Source organism: Ceratotherium simum, chromosome 14 (assembly GCF_057802395.1).
Source record: "Ceratotherium simum simum isolate JZ-2026a chromosome 14, ASM5780239v1, whole genome shotgun sequence".
Taxonomy (NCBI): Eukaryota; Metazoa; Chordata; class Mammalia; order Perissodactyla; family Rhinocerotidae; genus Ceratotherium; species Ceratotherium simum.
The window spans coordinates 15,531,618-15,549,115 of record NC_141913.1 but is presented as its reverse complement, the minus strand read 5'-3'; the positions used below and the strand labels follow the sequence as shown (position 1 = coordinate 15,549,115).

The following is a 17,498-nucleotide window of genomic DNA, read 5'->3' as shown; positions in this document are numbered from 1 at the left end:
GATAGAGATGAAAAGGTAAAGAAAGGTTGAGTGCTGACTTAACCCAAGGTCACACCACTCTTCGATAGCTCAGCCAAAACTAGAACCATTTCTTCTGATTCTCACTCACTACCTTTTTCTAGTAAACCTTGCTTGACTGCACCCACATCGCTGTCTGTGGGCCTTCCGCTGACACCACAGATGCAAAACACTGACCAGTGGCTTCTGTATTGCCTCTGAGAACTCCTCACGGCTCTGAGTGAGCCCACCTGCCCCCATAACCTCAGTGCCCACCTGTACCCGAGCTTTGTTCACCCTTTTCCAGCCTGGACTTCTCTCCAGAGGTCCAGGCCTTGTGTCCAACCCCTTCTGGGCATCTCCACCTGGCTCTCTCTCGGGCTTCTGGAACTCAGCCTGTCTCAGACCGACCTCATCACCCTGTTCTCCACTGGCACTCTCCATCTGCCCAAGTGCTAGATCAGAAACCAGGTGTTGTTCTTGAGCTCTTTTCTCCTTTACTCCCCAACCCAAGCAACCATGCCGTAGTGCCCATTTCATGTGCTAAATATATTGGGAATCTACTCTCTCTTCTTCATCTGCACTGCCATTTCCCTGGCTAGGCCAGCCTCATCTCTCACCTCTGTTAACACACTCGTGTTCCAACCACTCTACCTGCCTCTGCCCTTTTCCCTCTTAATCCAATCTTTGCCCTGCACCAGAGTGAGCTACTGAAAACCCAAATTTGATCATGTCCTTTCTCTGCTAAAGTGCCCCCTACGGTTCCTTACTGTGACTTTCAAAATCCTTTGTGGTCTGGCCCCTGCTTCCCACATCAGTCCATGCGTCATCCTTGGCTTGCTTCATGGTGTCCTCCAGGTCTTTGAAAGTTCACACTTTCTCTAGCTCTTTGCTCTTCACATATGTTGATGGCTAGCATCTTTCAGATCTAGCCAGAGCCCACTTTCCTGATGCTCCCAACTGGATTAGATTCCCTCTCTGCCCCCCAACACCCTGAGCTTCCCCTCTCGTGGCACTGCTCACACTCTACTGTCTCCCTTTCCCTATGCTTGAGGCTCTGCCCAGTTCATCAGTGTCTTCCCAACACCCGCCACATTACCTGAGGTCCTAGACACTCAATGAGTATTTGTTTAATGAACAAATGAGAACCTCAGATGTGGGCAGGAGTGCTGACTACCTTAAATTACTCTATTTTATTATATTTAATTGAATAAAATCAAGATTATTGACCACTGATAACTAGCTATTCATGGTTCAATTGCTATTTAATATTGATGATATTAAATATTAATATCAGTTCTTTGGTTCTCAATTTCTTCATCTGTAAGATTCAGAGGGTACATACCATGATCTACGAGATCCTTCCTAGTTCAAAGAATCTAAGGAGTAAAGACATTCACTCTCAAACTCTGTTCAAGTGCTAAGCTTTCTCACCTGCATGTTTGTCTTTAGGGGCAAGCCTGACAACTTGAAAGCAAAGATTAGTGCCTCCTTACTAAGGATGGACAGATGCTCAGATGTATAAGGATTCTAGAAGAAAGAATACTTGTACACATCTTATAAATGACACCTAGTACTCCTTCCAACTGATTGATAAATTAGGAAAAAAGCTGAGTCAGATCTCATATAAAAGTAATCATAAACAAACAGCTGGGAGTGCTCTTAGCTTAGTCATGAGGCTGTACTAACCCTTCCAGGATATCTTCTTTCCACATGTTATCATCAGCTACCTAAAAGCCTTTTTGTAGGATATAAACAAATTAACAAAATGTAAAAGTTGTTTTTAAGTACATTCTGGAAGTGTTTTTTTTCTCACTCAGATTAAGATTTACTTCTTTTCAAATTAATTTAATCCATTCCTGTATTTATTAATCTAAGAAACAGTTATGCACCTGTTCCATGCTTGATAACATAGAAGGGGGCAGGTAATACAGATGTGCCTTACATTCTAGGAGATGCTTCCTGAAGGCAGCAATGCCAGCTTTCAGCACCCATGCTGCTTGTCAGGCCATGGGACTGCCTGTGCTCTCCAATCCTGCCTTTAAGGACTCCAGGGCCACAGCCTCCATTCTAACTGGCACATTGTCAACACCGACTATATTCCTTGTGGTTATTCTCCTCCCAAGAATGACAATGGGGGCGGCACACAGTTCCCCCATTTAGCCCCTCTTTCAAATGGCCAGTCCCATTATCCAGTATTCATAGCCTGTTTTACTCTGTTGGCTAACACTGTTAATACTGAAAAGTTAACTTTTCCAACTTGTTGGAATTTAACAACGTAGACTTATCAGTAGCGATCATAACTACTAAGAGAGGCAATCTGCTGCTTTTTTTTTCCAAAAAAAACCCCATATCATCTTACCTTTCCCTGATTGAAATTGGAATTCCTCCCAGATAATATGTGCTGAAATCAAATATTTCACCTTCAATTTTAATGTCTTGAACATCCACATTTATCCTCATACGTTTTTGGGCTTTTCCAATTTTGATCTGAATCTGAAATAAATGACAGATGAATCAGCAAGCAATGGGAAATAAAACAATCCTATTCACAGTAGTTCAGAGCTATTGTGATTTGTCTTCCTTCAGATTCATGTATATACACGGTAGGAAGACTCTGAACAGCAGCACTTTTGGATAAAAATATAATATTAAAACATTTTAATAGAAATGTTTCCATTTGAAATTAACATTTTTTTATGTATGACATATATATTTTGTATATTTCATGCCCGGACGGTCAAATTTTAAAAGGATGTGTCCCTTGGTTAATACTACAAGTTCACTTGGTAACAGAAAAGTGTTTGGGGCACTGACTTAATTTTAAAGGACTAGGGACACTTAATTCAAGTAAACAGACTCAAAGGATGTACCGTGTGATCTTTCCCGTCGTTTATGAGGACTCTAATTCCTTTTTTTTCTGATGTCTCTGAATTCAGCTTGTATCGCACCAGGAGACTGCCATCTTCTATATCTAGAGATATGAAGCGATCCTGGAGCATGGAAACAACGCAGATTACCAGAAGACTTGACCAAAGAAGATCTAGAGTCTGGAACTCAAGTTACTCTCAAGTTACAGACTGCTCTCAGCTTCTGTAGCTTCTGCCTCCTTAGTCAAAAGGACAACAGCGCTGTAATATCCAACTCCCGGGCTGAGAGTGATGGTTAAATATTATAAGTCATGTTCATGTACAGCGGTTGGCACACAGGAAGGACACAATAAATGCTAGCTAGTATCATGGTTTTGTTTCATACAATCTGTAACCAGCACGCAAAAGGAAACTGAAAAGATACAGATCATTAATATCATTTGAAAATATGACTGCTACCTTTGGGACAGAGATACATTTCACTTAAACCCCAGGCACTTTCCACCACCTGTTTTCTGACTTATTCCTATGTCTCAGCCTCATTTGCTGGGTCATCCCCCTCGACCTTCCCTTTAAGTGTGGAGGGCTCCTTGGAGGTCCCACAAAGGACCTCTTCTTCCCTCCCACCACTCTCTTTGCCTCGTGGTCACAGTCACCCTGTGGCTCCCATTCAGGTATGAGCCTAGGAAGCCCCCGTGTTTTCCTATGGCCTAGACCTGTCTTTTCAGGGCCAGGCCTATACATCTGATTACTTTATTGTTATTGCTTGCATGACTCACAGATACCTCAAATTTAGGATACCTCAAACAGAACCTATGGTCTACATACCTCCCACATGCCCAGCCTGACTCAGCCCTTCACACTGTTCTCGCCTCCCTTCTCTCTCACCACTAATCACCTTGCTGAGTCAGCCACAAACATGCTAGGTGTCATTCTTGATCCTTCCCTCTCTCTCTCCCCCAACCAACAAAATCTTGTCAATTCTCCCATTTCTTAACTCCCTCTCCATTTCCTGCCACCTAGTCTCAGCCACAACTTCTTCAGCTGGACTGCACGGCAATAATGCACCGTCTTCCCCATGTCCCTCTCGAATCCACTGTCCACTCTGCAGCCAGAGCGGTCTTTTGAAAATGCCAGTGTGAGCCCGTTACTCTCCTTTGCTCTCAAGATAAAGCCCTAACTCCCTAGCAGAGCTCCTGACCCCCTCTTCAGCTGCATTTCTCCCAGCTGCTCCCTCTGGCTCTCTGTGCCCCAGGCACCCGCGGGCCGCTGTTGTGTCCCTGAGTGCTCCCTGCCCTCACATCTCAGGGCCTTCTTCACACCCCTCCCCTCACATGGATCACCCTGCTGCCCTTTCCCCTTCAAATGCCGTCTTCTACTTGTCCTCCAGATCTCAGATTAGGCATCCTTTGCTCAAGACCTTCTGTTATACATCCTCATTTCACCCCAAACTTCTCCTCTATATCACTCATCGCCATTGTGATGAGTTAATTGACCAATTAATGAGCATAACTTTGTTTAATGTGTAGTCCCCTCTAGAATATAAGGTGCTTGAGGGCAGGAGCCATGTCTGTCTTGGTCGTTACTGCATCCCCACAACAGGTGTAAGGCATATTTCTCTAGTGGAAAGATAAGCTGAGGAATTTGTCATGTATGGTTTGAAGGTTTGTTCTTTCCCAGTTCCCTAATGACAGGAAGGCCTCTCTTTGTAGTCTTCGGGAGAGTCCTTATCTAAAAGGAAAATCAGTCCTTATCTGGATCCTAAACCTTGCCCTTGGGAGACAGTTAGGGTGCATTTTACTCATAAACAACAGAAAAACTGAGAGTAATGAGCCCTCCTATTGGACAGCAGCACTCTAGGTAATTTTCTCTTATCTGGTTACTTATGGCATTTTGTAAGTTTTCTTCCAGTATAAGCAGTATTTCTGGTTCTTAGTCTCCAAGAACTTCAAAATGTAGTACAAAGACGACCTTGTTTTGGAAAACAACTGCCTTGTCCTGAAGATGCAGTGTGACTTCTCAGCTCTCTGCATTTCCAGGCAGATCGGGACCTTCTCAAACCATCAGAACTGACCCACCTGGAGGGTCCAGACCAACCCCAGAGAGGAGAGTTGGACCAGGTCTGTGTTCCCACCCTGCAGGGAGAAGGGTCTGGTGAAATCCTAAGCTGCTTATCAATCCTATGTTCTCAGACAGAGATTCCATGGGCTCATCCACATTTCTCCAGAAACGCTACCTGTGGAGCCACTACAGAAGGGTCTATTCTCAGGAGCAGTCAACGCCAGGCCCATCTACCGGCAGATGGTGCTGATGATCACTTGCAGACTCACTTTGGACTTTTCTAAACTAGTAGACAAGAATGGCCTCCAGGAACCTCAGCTGCTTGAAAACAGAGAGATTCCATTCTTGGGAAGACAAGGGTCAGGCTGATAAAGAGGCAAACCCACCCAGCCTCGCAAGAGTTGGACCAAGATGCAAACAGTAGGAATTCAAACAGTTTAGCTCTCAGAGATCCCAGGAAGTCTTCACATGTTTTTAGGCAGAATAAGATTATCAGGCAAACAGTAGTTTTCAAAGAATAAAACTGACAATGAGAATAGATGGGAAAATGCCACATTTTGGTGGCATGTTCTCAAATTCCTGATTACTTGCCTCATTAAAACACACAATCCCACATCAAAGACGGTAGAATTGGTCCAAGGGAAAGGATGTAGGTAACATTTGCACGTTGTTTTTCAGATCTAGTGGGTTGTTTATAATAACCTAGTTACCCCCAAATTGCTCAAGTGAATAGACATATTTGGATGCTTGTTATAGATTACCTGGTTTTCTGCAAAGAACAGCAAACCTCTGTCCACGGTGGTCTGAATCGTCTGTCCAAAGATTGGGAAAGGAGCATTTGGTTGAGTTGGAATTCGAGCATAGCCTGTACCTTCAAAATAATTTTTGTCTGACTCTTCCTTTCTCCTATTAACATCAATTATCATAAGTTAGAACACAGCAGCAAAGGACCACCACGCAAGTGTGCTTATTAATATGAGATGCTGCTATCTGAAAAACGGAGCAAAGCATATGCAATCGAGCTGTCATGATTTTGTTAAAGAAGAGGAAACATCTTTAAAATGTTAAAACAGCCAGCTATTTTTCCGGGATGTGATCTTGTATTCTGTGATAATCAAACCCTAGCTCAAGAAAGAAAATAGTCAAGAGTCCCTTTTGGAAATGTCTACTTGGGAAGATATGGCCTAGCAGCTGAAGATCTTGAAACATAAGAAATTGTTAACTTGAAATATAATTTTATTCTGCGTAATGAATAGTCTGTCCCATATTAGAGTATTCCAAATCCTTTTAACTATACGGAAGGTCAGGAGCGCAAGGCAGCAATTTTCAAATAGGTCCAGGTGTCAGAGGACCTAGAAAGTCTTGGAGCACTTTGTGGACCTATTTTTTTTTTTTTTAATTTACTGTAAATAGATAATTTTGTGCCTAAATCAGGTACCACATAATACTGAATATTTTGTGGTAGGAGCCACCAAAACTTTAAGAAAGATTTATTTTTTTCAAAATTGAGACAACCCTATTTATCAATCTGATATTTTATACAAATGAGGAAAAGACTGCCATTATTAGATTTTAGGGGTGGACTAGTAGTGTCGCATGCAAGCATAATTTAAGAACTAACGGCCCAAAGCTACCAGCGACATCAACAGCATCTCACTGGCCCATCTCTTTATTATATGTAATATAACTGCAAGTTACCAACATCACAGTTACAGAGACACTAGTTTCTGGTTTTATTTACCTTCTACAAGGCTCCACTTCAGTTGTGTTGAGATTGAAAGTCTTTTTGAAGTTGTACAAGCTCAGAACATTTTCATTGAGATCATCTAATTCAATACAGCCTTTGTATGGAGGGAATCTCAGTCTACTAGGCAGCTGAGAAAACAAAACAAAAAAACTTCTGCTAATTGAACAAAGGACAATGATCGGGTTGACCAAGAAACAGCACAGCTCTATCACTTTGAACCGTCAATAAAGCACAGGGGTTAAGAATGTGGACCCTGGAGCCAGATGCCCTTGCTTTGTTATTTACTAGCTGTACGACCTTGGGCAAGTTATTCAACCTCTCTGTGTCAGTCTCCTCATCTGTGAAATGGGGATGATAATTATGCTTATTTAAATTAATATATATAAGCTTAGATCACTACACATAGGAAGTACTCAATAAGTGTTAGCTATTATCACTGGATATGTTTTAAGAATATATATAGTTAAATCCATTTTATATACAATTGATAATTAAAATAGAGATATGAGGTCATTATACCAAATAAAAATTTAAATATTTTCACTCAGTGAAATAACATTTACACTTACTCTAAAATCAGGTGGGTAACCTCCAACATAAAATACAGCATTTTCAGGATCCAAATTGAGGAGTGTGTTGCTATTCCCACTATCCATGTCATGGAATTGAGGCATTTCTGGTTTACTGGATGTGGCTTTTTTGGTGTAATTAAGCCTTGCAAACTGATAAATTCTGTTTAAAAATAAATTAGATAATAAAATTATATAAAAAATATATGCAAAAATCAAAGAAAGCAAAGCCAAGATACTAAAAATGGGGTTTAGCAACACACACAATGGAAATTTGGTGAGTGTAGGTCAAATTAACACAAAGCAGTAATCTATCAGACTCGTACCTCTGAAATTTCACCCGGTCCATAATGGATTCCTGAGTTTCACTCTCGGTCAAGATCTGGTCCACTTGGAGTTCAGCCTCACGCTCTCCCAGGTTGTAGACACATGTGAGCTGGCCGTCTACGACTGCCATGCCGATGTAGTCCTTGGAGGCCTGGAGACATAAAGACCACCTCAGACCACTCTGCACACTATATTGTCTCAAGTTTCCATCCCAAGAGAGTACATTTCAAATACTAATGGGGACAGCAGACAGAATAAATGATGTGCCTCCTTGTATAGAATAATACAGACAGAACACTTAATTAACAATGTCTGAGCTGTCTTTGCTCATTGTATGCTGCGTTCATTTATTCACTCCCCCATTCGCTCAGTCTACTAATATTTTCCAAGCACTTGCCATAAAGATGAACCAGTTATGACTCAGGTCTCCATTAGATTTTAGTCTGGTAAGAGAGGTAAGCCACTTTTGTTCTCCCCGCACCATAGAACATTCTCTTAACACTTTGTGCCTGCCTCTGTTATAACACCCAGTACCCTATATTATCACTGTCAGCTACATATGTACCTTTCTTCCATGTTAGCATGTGAGCACCTTGAGGTAGAAACAAATTTTTTAGAATTGTGGTAAAATATACATAACATAAAATTTGACATTTTAATCTTTTTTTTTTTTTTTTTGGTGAGGAAGATTAGCTAACATCTGTTGCCAATCCTCCTCTTTTTGCTGAGGAAGATTGGCCCTGGGCTAACATCCATGCCCATCTTCCTCTACTTTATATGTGGGACGCCTGCTACAGCATGGCTTGATAAGCGGTGTGTAGGTCTGTGCCCTGGATCTGGGGCTACGAACCCTGGGCCACTGAAGTGGAGCACGCAAACTTTACTACTTCACCACCAGGCTGGCCCCTATTTTAATCATTTTTAAGTGTACATTAAATACATTCAAGAAATAAATTTTTGTTTATCATAAATACAGGGTGTGGCACCTAGTAGGTATATGGTATAAATTTATTGAAGGAATAAAGTAACGCGCATTTTGTCATAATAAAGCAAAAAGTCATATCAAAAAAAGCTGACAAAGTACCAGCATCTTGAATCATGAGAGAGTGATTAATAAGTGTTTATTTTAGGAATCTTTAAATACAGCATCCACTAGGGACAACCAACCATTCCCTAAATGGCCAGAAGTTTCAAGAGCTATGTTTCAGACATTTCTTTTTCAACCACTGTATCCTAACCCGGTCAGCGATTACCTTTTCCTCTGATACTTAAATTGAAGATAAGTATTTTAAGAGATTTAAAAGCTAAAACAAACCCTTCGAAATGCCTGTAATGGTAGTGGTTTAAAGACTTTAGAATTACAAAGACATGAGGTGACGGGATTTCTTATTAATTAGGCAGGAGAGGCTTCATTTGGCTCCAGTTCTCATCCACAATGGTCCCCACCCCATAGACTTGAGGAAGGGTATGCTGCTGGGCCTTCTGAGGAAGAGGATGGGGTTACAATTCTGCGAGGAAGAACTACTGCTGACTCCCATGAAGCCTTGATATTGCTGCCCTGGTGGTGTGGGGAGAAGGGCAGATCTTTAACTCCAGATGTGTATGTGCTCACGTGTATACACACATGTGCCCATGTGCTGGGCCCATAGGGCAAGGCCTCTAGATCTGCCAGCAGCTAACAATCTGTGATTGACAAGAGGCCCCTTATGGCACCATCAGAGGTGGTGGAGTTTGTTGACATGTTGGTGGGCTCTCCTCCTGCTGTGCCAATGACAGTGACACAGTTGTGTCACATGTCTCAAAAACCATATTCTGTTTTAAAAACAAGAGAAATGTCAAAGCAGTACTTACATCTTTTTTCCCAAGGTACATCACAAACATATTCTCAGTCCCCGCATTTTCTCTTGAGTCAGGTCGTTGAAGAAACAAAGAAAGAGATGTGTATCCTTTCAAATCTTCCAGGTCATTTGGCAGCCGGACTTCAACGCCAGATTTACCATTGAACCTCATGGGGACAGCGACCTGCCAGGGACGAGATCCACAATGTTAACCACCCTATGGTGAGGAAAGTGGGTATGCTCAGAGTGGTAGCTTGTGACTTGTAGTTACTCCTTTCAACTATCTATCAGCCTTTCCCAAGTTGTTATGATAAGGAGCAAAGGAGTGTGAATATCTCCTAGACCTGGATTATAAACTCATGAAACTGTTTCAGGAGCTGGGTAATAAAGCTTTCATGTTCTTCCTGTTTATCAGCCAGGGGTCTTTGAGAAGTGCACTTAATTCTCTGTGCCAGAAATAATAATCGTAATAATAATTCCAACCGCAGAAGGTTTTTGTGCACGTGAGCTAATATGGGCGGAAGCACTTAGCAGGATGCCTGGCATATAGTAGATATATAATACAGTAGTCCCCCCTTATCTGGGGGCGGATATGTTCCAAGACCCCCAGTGGATGCCTGAAACCACAGATAGTACCAGACCCTATATATACTATGTTTTTTCCTATACATACATAACTATGATAAAGTTTAATTTATAAATTAGGCACAGTATGAGATTAACAATAACTAATAATAAAATAGAACAATTATAGCAATATACTGTAATAAAAGTTATGTGAATGTGGTGTCTCTCTCAAAATATCTTATTGTACCATGCTCACCCTTTTTCTTGTGAAGATGTGAGATAATACGATGCCTACGTGGTGAGATGGAGTGAGGTGAGTGACGTAGGCATTGTGATGTAGTGTTAGGCTACTACCGACCTGCTGCTGATACATCAGAAGGAGGATCATCTGCTTCCAGATCGCGTTTGACCGCGGGTAACTGAAACCGCGAATAAGGGGAGACTACTGTATATCAAAAATATTTTTTTAAAGGAAACTTTTAGGAATCATTAACATACCACATGTTATGTGGTTGCATTTATTACAGGCATTTAGTCCTAAAAATGAGTGCATCAAGGCTCTCTAAAATAGTCTTTGTTAAACTCTATGGTGAAAGACAATTTTTTTCCTCTAATCTGCCCTGGATCAAATCTTTTGTAAAACACATGAAAAATTAAATTACTAGAAAAATGAAATAAAGAAGGTATGCAAATTACATGCCCACTGATCCCTTACTTGGATGTTAAGGCAATTCAAATTATTAAAAGTTTCTAAACATTTACTCTCAATTTTATATTTATATATAACAGACCAATAACAAAAGTTCTCTGACTGGAGCTGGACTCTGGACCAGCTTGGGTAGCTCTGCACTAAAACACAGAAAATAAACATTCTCTAACAGTCTACAGAATAACACTCCTGGAATGATACTTACACCCACTCTACTTTTTATCTATCAAGCATTTAAATATTTACGGAGGACCTTGTATATGTAAGGCATCGTGTCTGGGAGATGAGCGATGCGTGAGCTGTAGTCTCTCCAGGTGCTCATGACTGAGCTCCCTCACACAGACCTACAGGCTCATTTATGCCTCTCTCTTCTACTCTCCCTCTGCCCTCCATTCTGCCCAACCCCATCCTGAGTCCTTCCTGGCATGCTCTTCTGCTTTCTGTCACCTGGCAAACACCTACACGTTCTTTTTAATCTAGAAAATATTTCATAAATACAAAAAAAGGATAGAGAATATACCTGTATATGCATCACCTTCTTAAGAAATGAAACATTACCGATATAGTTGAAGCCCCTTGCATATCCCAGCTTGTCTCTCGGTTCCCTCTTTCTCTTCTCAGAGGTCACCACCACCCTGGATTCGGATTCCCACACATGGTTCCATGCAGGTTTTAATATTTTTACTAAATATGAATTTGTCTATAACCTGTAGCTAGTCTTGCTTTTCATGATTTAAATATTTTTATATCCATGGTACACATCTTCTACTACTTGTTTTCTGGGCCTCACTCTCTTTTTAGATTTATCCATGTGGATACACCCAACCCCAGCTCACTCACGTTTACTGTTGTAAGGTCTTTCATTGTGTAAATTTATCACAATTTTATCCATCTCCTGTTGATGGACATTTGGCTTTTTTCCAATTATTTTTTGTGATTATAAGCTGTGTTGCATTGAACATTCTTATACATGTCCTTTAGCGCTCTTCTGAGCCTCTCCAGGTAGAAATGGGTGTTTCCAAGACCTGCAGAACACATCTTTATCCAGCTTCTTAGAGCAGGCTGTTCACCAGCTGCTGCATGCATGTGGCAGCTGGTGAGCAACCTGAGTCCAGGCCTATGGTTTAATAATCTCTCTGTCCTCAGCACCCAGGAGAGTGCCATGCAAGGCGGGTGTTCAAAAGTGCTTGCTTATTATTTTTTATTATTTTCCACTGACAAGGTACTATTAGCCAGGAACTGTTTCACATTAGCTCATTTAATCCTAACAATCTCATGACGTCCGTACTATTATTTACCCTGTTCTCCAGATGAAGAAACAGACACAGAGAGGTAAAGAGGCTGGTCTAAGGTCTCATAGCTCATAAGTAACAGTGCTAGGATCAAAACCAAAGCATTTGACTTGGTTAACCAGCTCTTAACTGCTATGCTATCATACACTTCAAATTTTGTTGAATAAATTAGTGAATAAACACAGAAGGGGAAAAGCTAGAAACTTTGCTTTTTGTAGAGTGTGTATGGGCCTTAGTGCCTGGCAATGTGCGCACACACCCACCTTGTTTGCAGCGTCTCTGGCCTGCTGGATTAGCTCTCGTATACGGTCCACGTTGTCAGAAATGTTGCCAAGTGGCAACAGCTGTTGGTTGATACTTTCGATCTTGCTCAAAAGATCAGGCAGTTTCTTGGTTAATTTCTTTACTGTTGGTGAGACGACAAAACAGAAATTTATAATTTTTAGTTGAGAAAAGGTTAAATATAGATGTTCTCATTGATAGCACTTGTCAAGTGGTATGTTTGAGTCCCAAATGTTGGGCAGAATGACTCAGAATCAGGTAATACCTTTTCTAAATATGTCATGGATTTTATTCTGCAATCTAGATACCAAATCATCTTTCTCGACCACTACTGAAAAAAATAAATCTGTTTTCTGATCCTTCAATCATAATTCAATACATCATGATTTAGGGACCTAGACTTCCACTCTATAAAAGGGAAAATCAATGGCAATCAACAGCAATATTAACAGATTAAAAAAAATCCTGCCTTGTCCTTCTAACTCTTTGAATATATGATCCCTCATACTCTTTGAATGTATTATGTGAAGCTGTTTTTCTAAACTTCTAATTTCTAAGATCAAACTTATCAGGGAATAATTTAAACTGACTAAAACATGAAACAATGGAGAAAACTGATAATACGTCCTGGCCAAAGAATGCCTGATACCTGAGTTATCCGCATCAGTGAGAGCCTTGTTGAAGTCTTCACTTTGAGTGCTCCCATAGGTATTCTTAATTCTTTCCACATCTGTCTGAATGGGGGTGAGCCCATCTAGAACCTCATTAGTGATGTCATTGGCATTTCTGACCACACTCTTTGCACTATTGATCATACCATCGATGTCACCTAATGCACACAAATAGGGAGGTGTAAATATCTAAAATGTTTGACAAAAGAAGCCACATACAGTGGGTTAGGGAGATGCTGACCTCTCTGTATCCCACGAAGAGCATCACGGATGGTAGTAATATTGGTGTCTATCAGCCCTTTCTGAACTGTCATAATTTTCAGAGTTTGCTGTAGGTTGTTGAGAGCCGGATTGATTTCTAAAATAAAAGAAAGAATCAAGAGGCAATTACCCTGTGGATTTTGATCCTCCATTGGTATTGGCGGCCCCTGAAGTAGCCAGTGTCTGCACAGCATTGAGCAGGCCTGCATCTTAGGGGTCATCCCGGAGATGTCCACTGCATGTGCCTAGACCCACAGCTCCAGGGTCCTCTGGTTACAGAGGCCAAGAGCCTATCAGAGCCTGTGGTACCAGGCTCCTTAGAAATGCACAAGAAGAAAGGGAGAGAGGTGTAATGACTTAGGAGAGGGCTTAACTTCCACTCTGCTCAGGGCAAAAGTCTCTGCTTAGTGAAGGAATGTATCTACCTGGTACACTGCTGTGTCCTAGCACATAGTGCTGTGACTGGCACTAGTTGGGGCTTAATATTAGTACATATTTATTGAGTGAATGAATGAATGAACAAATGGGTGAATAATGCAGAAAGGATAACCTCTTCAGTCAGAGTATAAGAAAGGAGGGTTGTTGAGAGGGCCTCATCCAAGCAAACACACACATAGTAAGCATTGTTGGTTTCTGTTCATTTCCAAACTGACGATTTAAGGAAATTCAGTAAAAGGAACGGAGTTCACAGATACTCCTAGCTGATAATATTGCCACTTTGGGGTCATGGAAAAGGATCAGGGACTGTTTTAAGACCAAACTGATGATATACGGCTTAAATTACGATTCCAAGACTGGTTTAAATAACAATGTAGACGAGTAGTATGATCTCTCTTATATGAGGAATCTAAAAAACTAAAGACAACAACAACAAAAAAACCCAAGCTCATAGATACAGAGAACAGATTGGCGGTTGTCAGAGGCAGGGGGTGGGGGGTGGGAAAAATGGGTGAAGGGGGTCAAAAGGTAAAACGAAAAAAAAATAAAGCTGGTAGAAAACAAAAGGAAAAAAATAACAATGTAGTTAGCATTCTGACCCTGTTTAAAACACTGATCCTCACCTCTTAGCTCAAATTTTGTAAAGAGAACAGATGTCACACCAGGAAATTTTAATTCTTGAAATTTGCTAGGCAAATGATTGTACGTTAATACATATTTTTTGTATTTTATTTTTCATATATTTAATTTTTAAAAATGAAAAAAAAATTTATTTGCTGGTAAAGGCATCTAATTGCTCTGAAAGGACTATGAAACTGAGTGAGGGCCGATGACCATGAGCGACCAGAGAAAATCAAGAGACAGCATTTTCAGGACACAGAAATTCGGTGAGATTGAGATGGTTTAATTCTTTTTTTTAAAAAATTAAAATAAGTGGAAAATTTTCAAAGATAAAATTATGATTACAAAATGCTCATGCTTCACAGTGGTAGTTTTAATTGCTAAGATTTTAGAACTTAAGAAATTCTGAAGCAGTTGCTCTAATGACCTGAAACTAATTATCTTGGCCTTAAATAAGAGACTAGCACTGAACATACCTCTATGCTATGTGGGTTCCCAATTCCATGGTCACATGTGGGTTAAATTAAAGAGCCCCCCAGTGCCAAGCTAAAACAGGCCTATCACCCTCAAGATTTATTTATATTCAAGAGGTTCTAGTTAATTTAGTATACATTAGAATATTGGGTGGAAACATCAAATCTATAAAACAAACCAAGGATTTACAAAGTATCGTCTGCATCAAAACTGAGATTCAAGAAGAGCATTTGCTCCTTGGGCTGCTTCTCCTGGTCTCATAGGTCATCTTCAAGCCCTTGACTATCCCAGCCTCCCTCCCCACCAATACCTTGCTGTAGCTTCTTCTGTGTTATCTTGGCTTCATTTAACAGTTTATCACTGTCGGAACTCAGGGTTTTAGCTTTTCTTGGAAGATCTTCCTTTATCACTGTCTGAAAGGAAAGTGTTTATCAGCCTTAAGTACGTGGGATACCTTAGGAAATATGAAGTAAGATTTGTCATCCTACTCTAAAACCCTTATCTTCAATCTTTAAAAGATAAGGTCCGAAGGTGAGGAGGAGGTTTAAAAAGACTGTTCCTTAAAAGACCCAGTTAGGGCCCTAGGTAGATATTCGTGGCTTGGGGAGGTGGACCCGTCTCTGGTGACATACTGACACATTATGCGAACCCATCTTGTTTTCTCACTGTCACTTGTACAATACCCTGTGCAATAACTGAAGACCGAACTGAGTCGCTTTTAGGTTTTTACCCTTTGGGAGATAAAAGTCTTCAACCTTCCAAGAGGCCTGTCCTCTAATTCTTTGATATTTAATATTTTGTTCTTTATTTTTAGATATAGGAACACTATATGGTGCTATAAGATCCCCCAGAACGCCACAGACATGCCCACGTGTAAGACAGATGACAGGAAATAAATGGTTATCAAATTGTGTATAAAAATTACTCTGTTCTTTGGTAAATGTTGATACTTAAATCACAGCCTACAAGCAGACCTGGTAACAAGCAGGATATAATATTTATCTTCGTTCAAAATTGGTAATTAGCATAATTTCTATCTGGTTTTACAAATAGTTTTAAAACCTGTACTACATATATGGAACAGTCAAGTAAATATAGAAAGGACCCATATCTAGAGCAAGTTAAAGTCTATTCTATATAACAAGTTCTGATTTAAAACAATGCCTTCTATATTCCTCAGTGCACACAAAAAGAAACTAAGGAAACGAGTCGTCTGCAGAGTGCATCTCGAGAAGGTGCCAGTGCAAATGCCCACCTGGAAGGCAGACTCAGATGCGCTGCTGGCCTTGTCGGCTGCATCCTCCGCCGCTTTGATGGCATTGAGGATGTTCTCATAGGCGGTGGCCGCGTCCACGGCACAGCGCACCAGCTCATCGCCACTGGCATTCCTCTTGATCCTGGAAGACACTGCGGGTGAAGTGCTCCGCAGCCCTCCTCTACCTGCAGCTGAGGCTCTCCCATCCCCTCAGCCTCCCCAATTCATTTGGCAAATGGAGACCTGAGGTGGCGGGCTCCACAGCTCTGCCCCAAGGACTCGGCTGCGAATCAAACCCCTGTTGCAGGTAGGGTTTGGACCTGGGCCATGGGTCCCACCCTCCACCCTGTTCTGGAGACCCAGCTCGCCAGGGCGGGGGAGCGGAGGGGAGCTTTCACACTAGGCTCCAGCAGCGAGAGTCTCCAGGGCACTCACTCCTCCAGCTTCTTTGCCAGCTCTTGTAAAGACTGCGCGTGCTTTTCTGCCGCCACCACCAGGGACGCTTTGCTGCCAGATTTGGAGAGTTCTCTCACTTTGTCACTTAGTTCATGTTTTGCTTCATTTAAAGTGGCAGCTAATTTTTCATATTCCTATTTTTTCCAAGCAAACAGAGACAATGTCAATTTAAACAAAGAATGTATATGCCATTTTCTTGACCTCTGTTATAAATGACATGTTTCCAGGAGGCAACAGGAAGAAATTGTTTTCTAAGCTCATTTACCACACCAATTAGTCCTTGGTTACTTCAGATAGTGGCCCTGATAATATTCTCTCGTTTTACCACCATTTGAACACTTTCCTTATGGTGGGTACCCCCTTTGATAAATTTTATAAGTGCACACTATTATCATCAGTGTAAAGTTATGCTAAACCAAAACACTTTTTTCTGATTTAGAAATAGTGATCATAATAGATATTTTCAAAATGCCCTTTGGGCTGTTAAGAAATGTTGTCAATCTTTTATCAGTCCTAAATGTCTTCTACTCAAAAAAGTATGCTTGGGGCTGGCCCAGTGGCGCAAGCGGTTAAGTGCGCGCGCTCCGCCGCAGCGGCCCGGGGTTCGCCGGTTCGGATCCCGGGCGCGCACGGACGCACGACTTGTCAGGCCATGCTGTGGCAGGTGTCCTGTATAAAGTGGAGGAAGATGGGCATGGATCTTAGCCCAGGGCCAGTCTTCCTCAGCAAAAAGAGGAGGATTGGCAGATGTTAGCTCGGGGCCGATCTTCCTCACAAAAAGAAAAAAAAAAAGGTATGCTTGATGCTTTAAAAAGAGCATCACAATTTTTTTCTTTTATCACAAAAGTAACATTTGCTTATTACAGGCAAATTAGGTAATACAGATAGACATAAAGAAGACTTCATTCACACTCCTCCCCCAAGGGAGAACCACTGTTAACATTTTGGCTTATTTCCTTCCATCTAAAAGACATATATTGGGAAAAAAAATAGGTTAGCCCATCTCATAGTTTCCTTGCAATATAATTTAAATGTTTTTCAATTTTCTAGAGAACAAGTGTCA

The 17,498-nt window shown here is 41.2% G+C and overlaps 1 protein-coding gene across 3 annotated transcripts in view; it reads right to left on the bottom strand.

Annotated features, from left to right (window-relative positions):
* The window catches only part of LAMA3 (laminin subunit alpha 3), a 248,035-nt gene that overhangs the window by 27,352 nt on the left and 203,185 nt on the right, over positions 1 to 17,498 (bottom strand). For all 3 annotated transcript variants that reach the window (XM_087439074.1, XM_087439073.1, XM_004421001.3), the window contains 13 exons: positions 16,415 to 16,569; positions 15,980 to 16,121; positions 15,035 to 15,137; positions 13,172 to 13,288; positions 12,909 to 13,088; positions 12,241 to 12,383; positions 9,423 to 9,593; positions 7,571 to 7,722; positions 7,245 to 7,407; positions 6,670 to 6,803; positions 5,690 to 5,834; positions 2,871 to 2,990; positions 2,360 to 2,493 (listed from right to left, as the gene is read on the bottom strand). In XM_087439074.1, the coding sequence (XP_087295200.1) occupies positions 2,360 to 2,493; positions 2,871 to 2,990; positions 5,690 to 5,834; positions 6,670 to 6,803; positions 7,245 to 7,407; positions 7,571 to 7,722; positions 9,423 to 9,593; positions 12,241 to 12,383; positions 12,909 to 13,088; positions 13,172 to 13,288; positions 15,035 to 15,137; positions 15,980 to 16,121; positions 16,415 to 16,569 (1,859 nt within the window). The remainder of the gene's footprint in view (positions 1 to 2,359; positions 2,494 to 2,870; positions 2,991 to 5,689; positions 5,835 to 6,669; positions 6,804 to 7,244; positions 7,408 to 7,570; positions 7,723 to 9,422; positions 9,594 to 12,240; positions 12,384 to 12,908; positions 13,089 to 13,171; positions 13,289 to 15,034; positions 15,138 to 15,979; positions 16,122 to 16,414; positions 16,570 to 17,498) is intronic.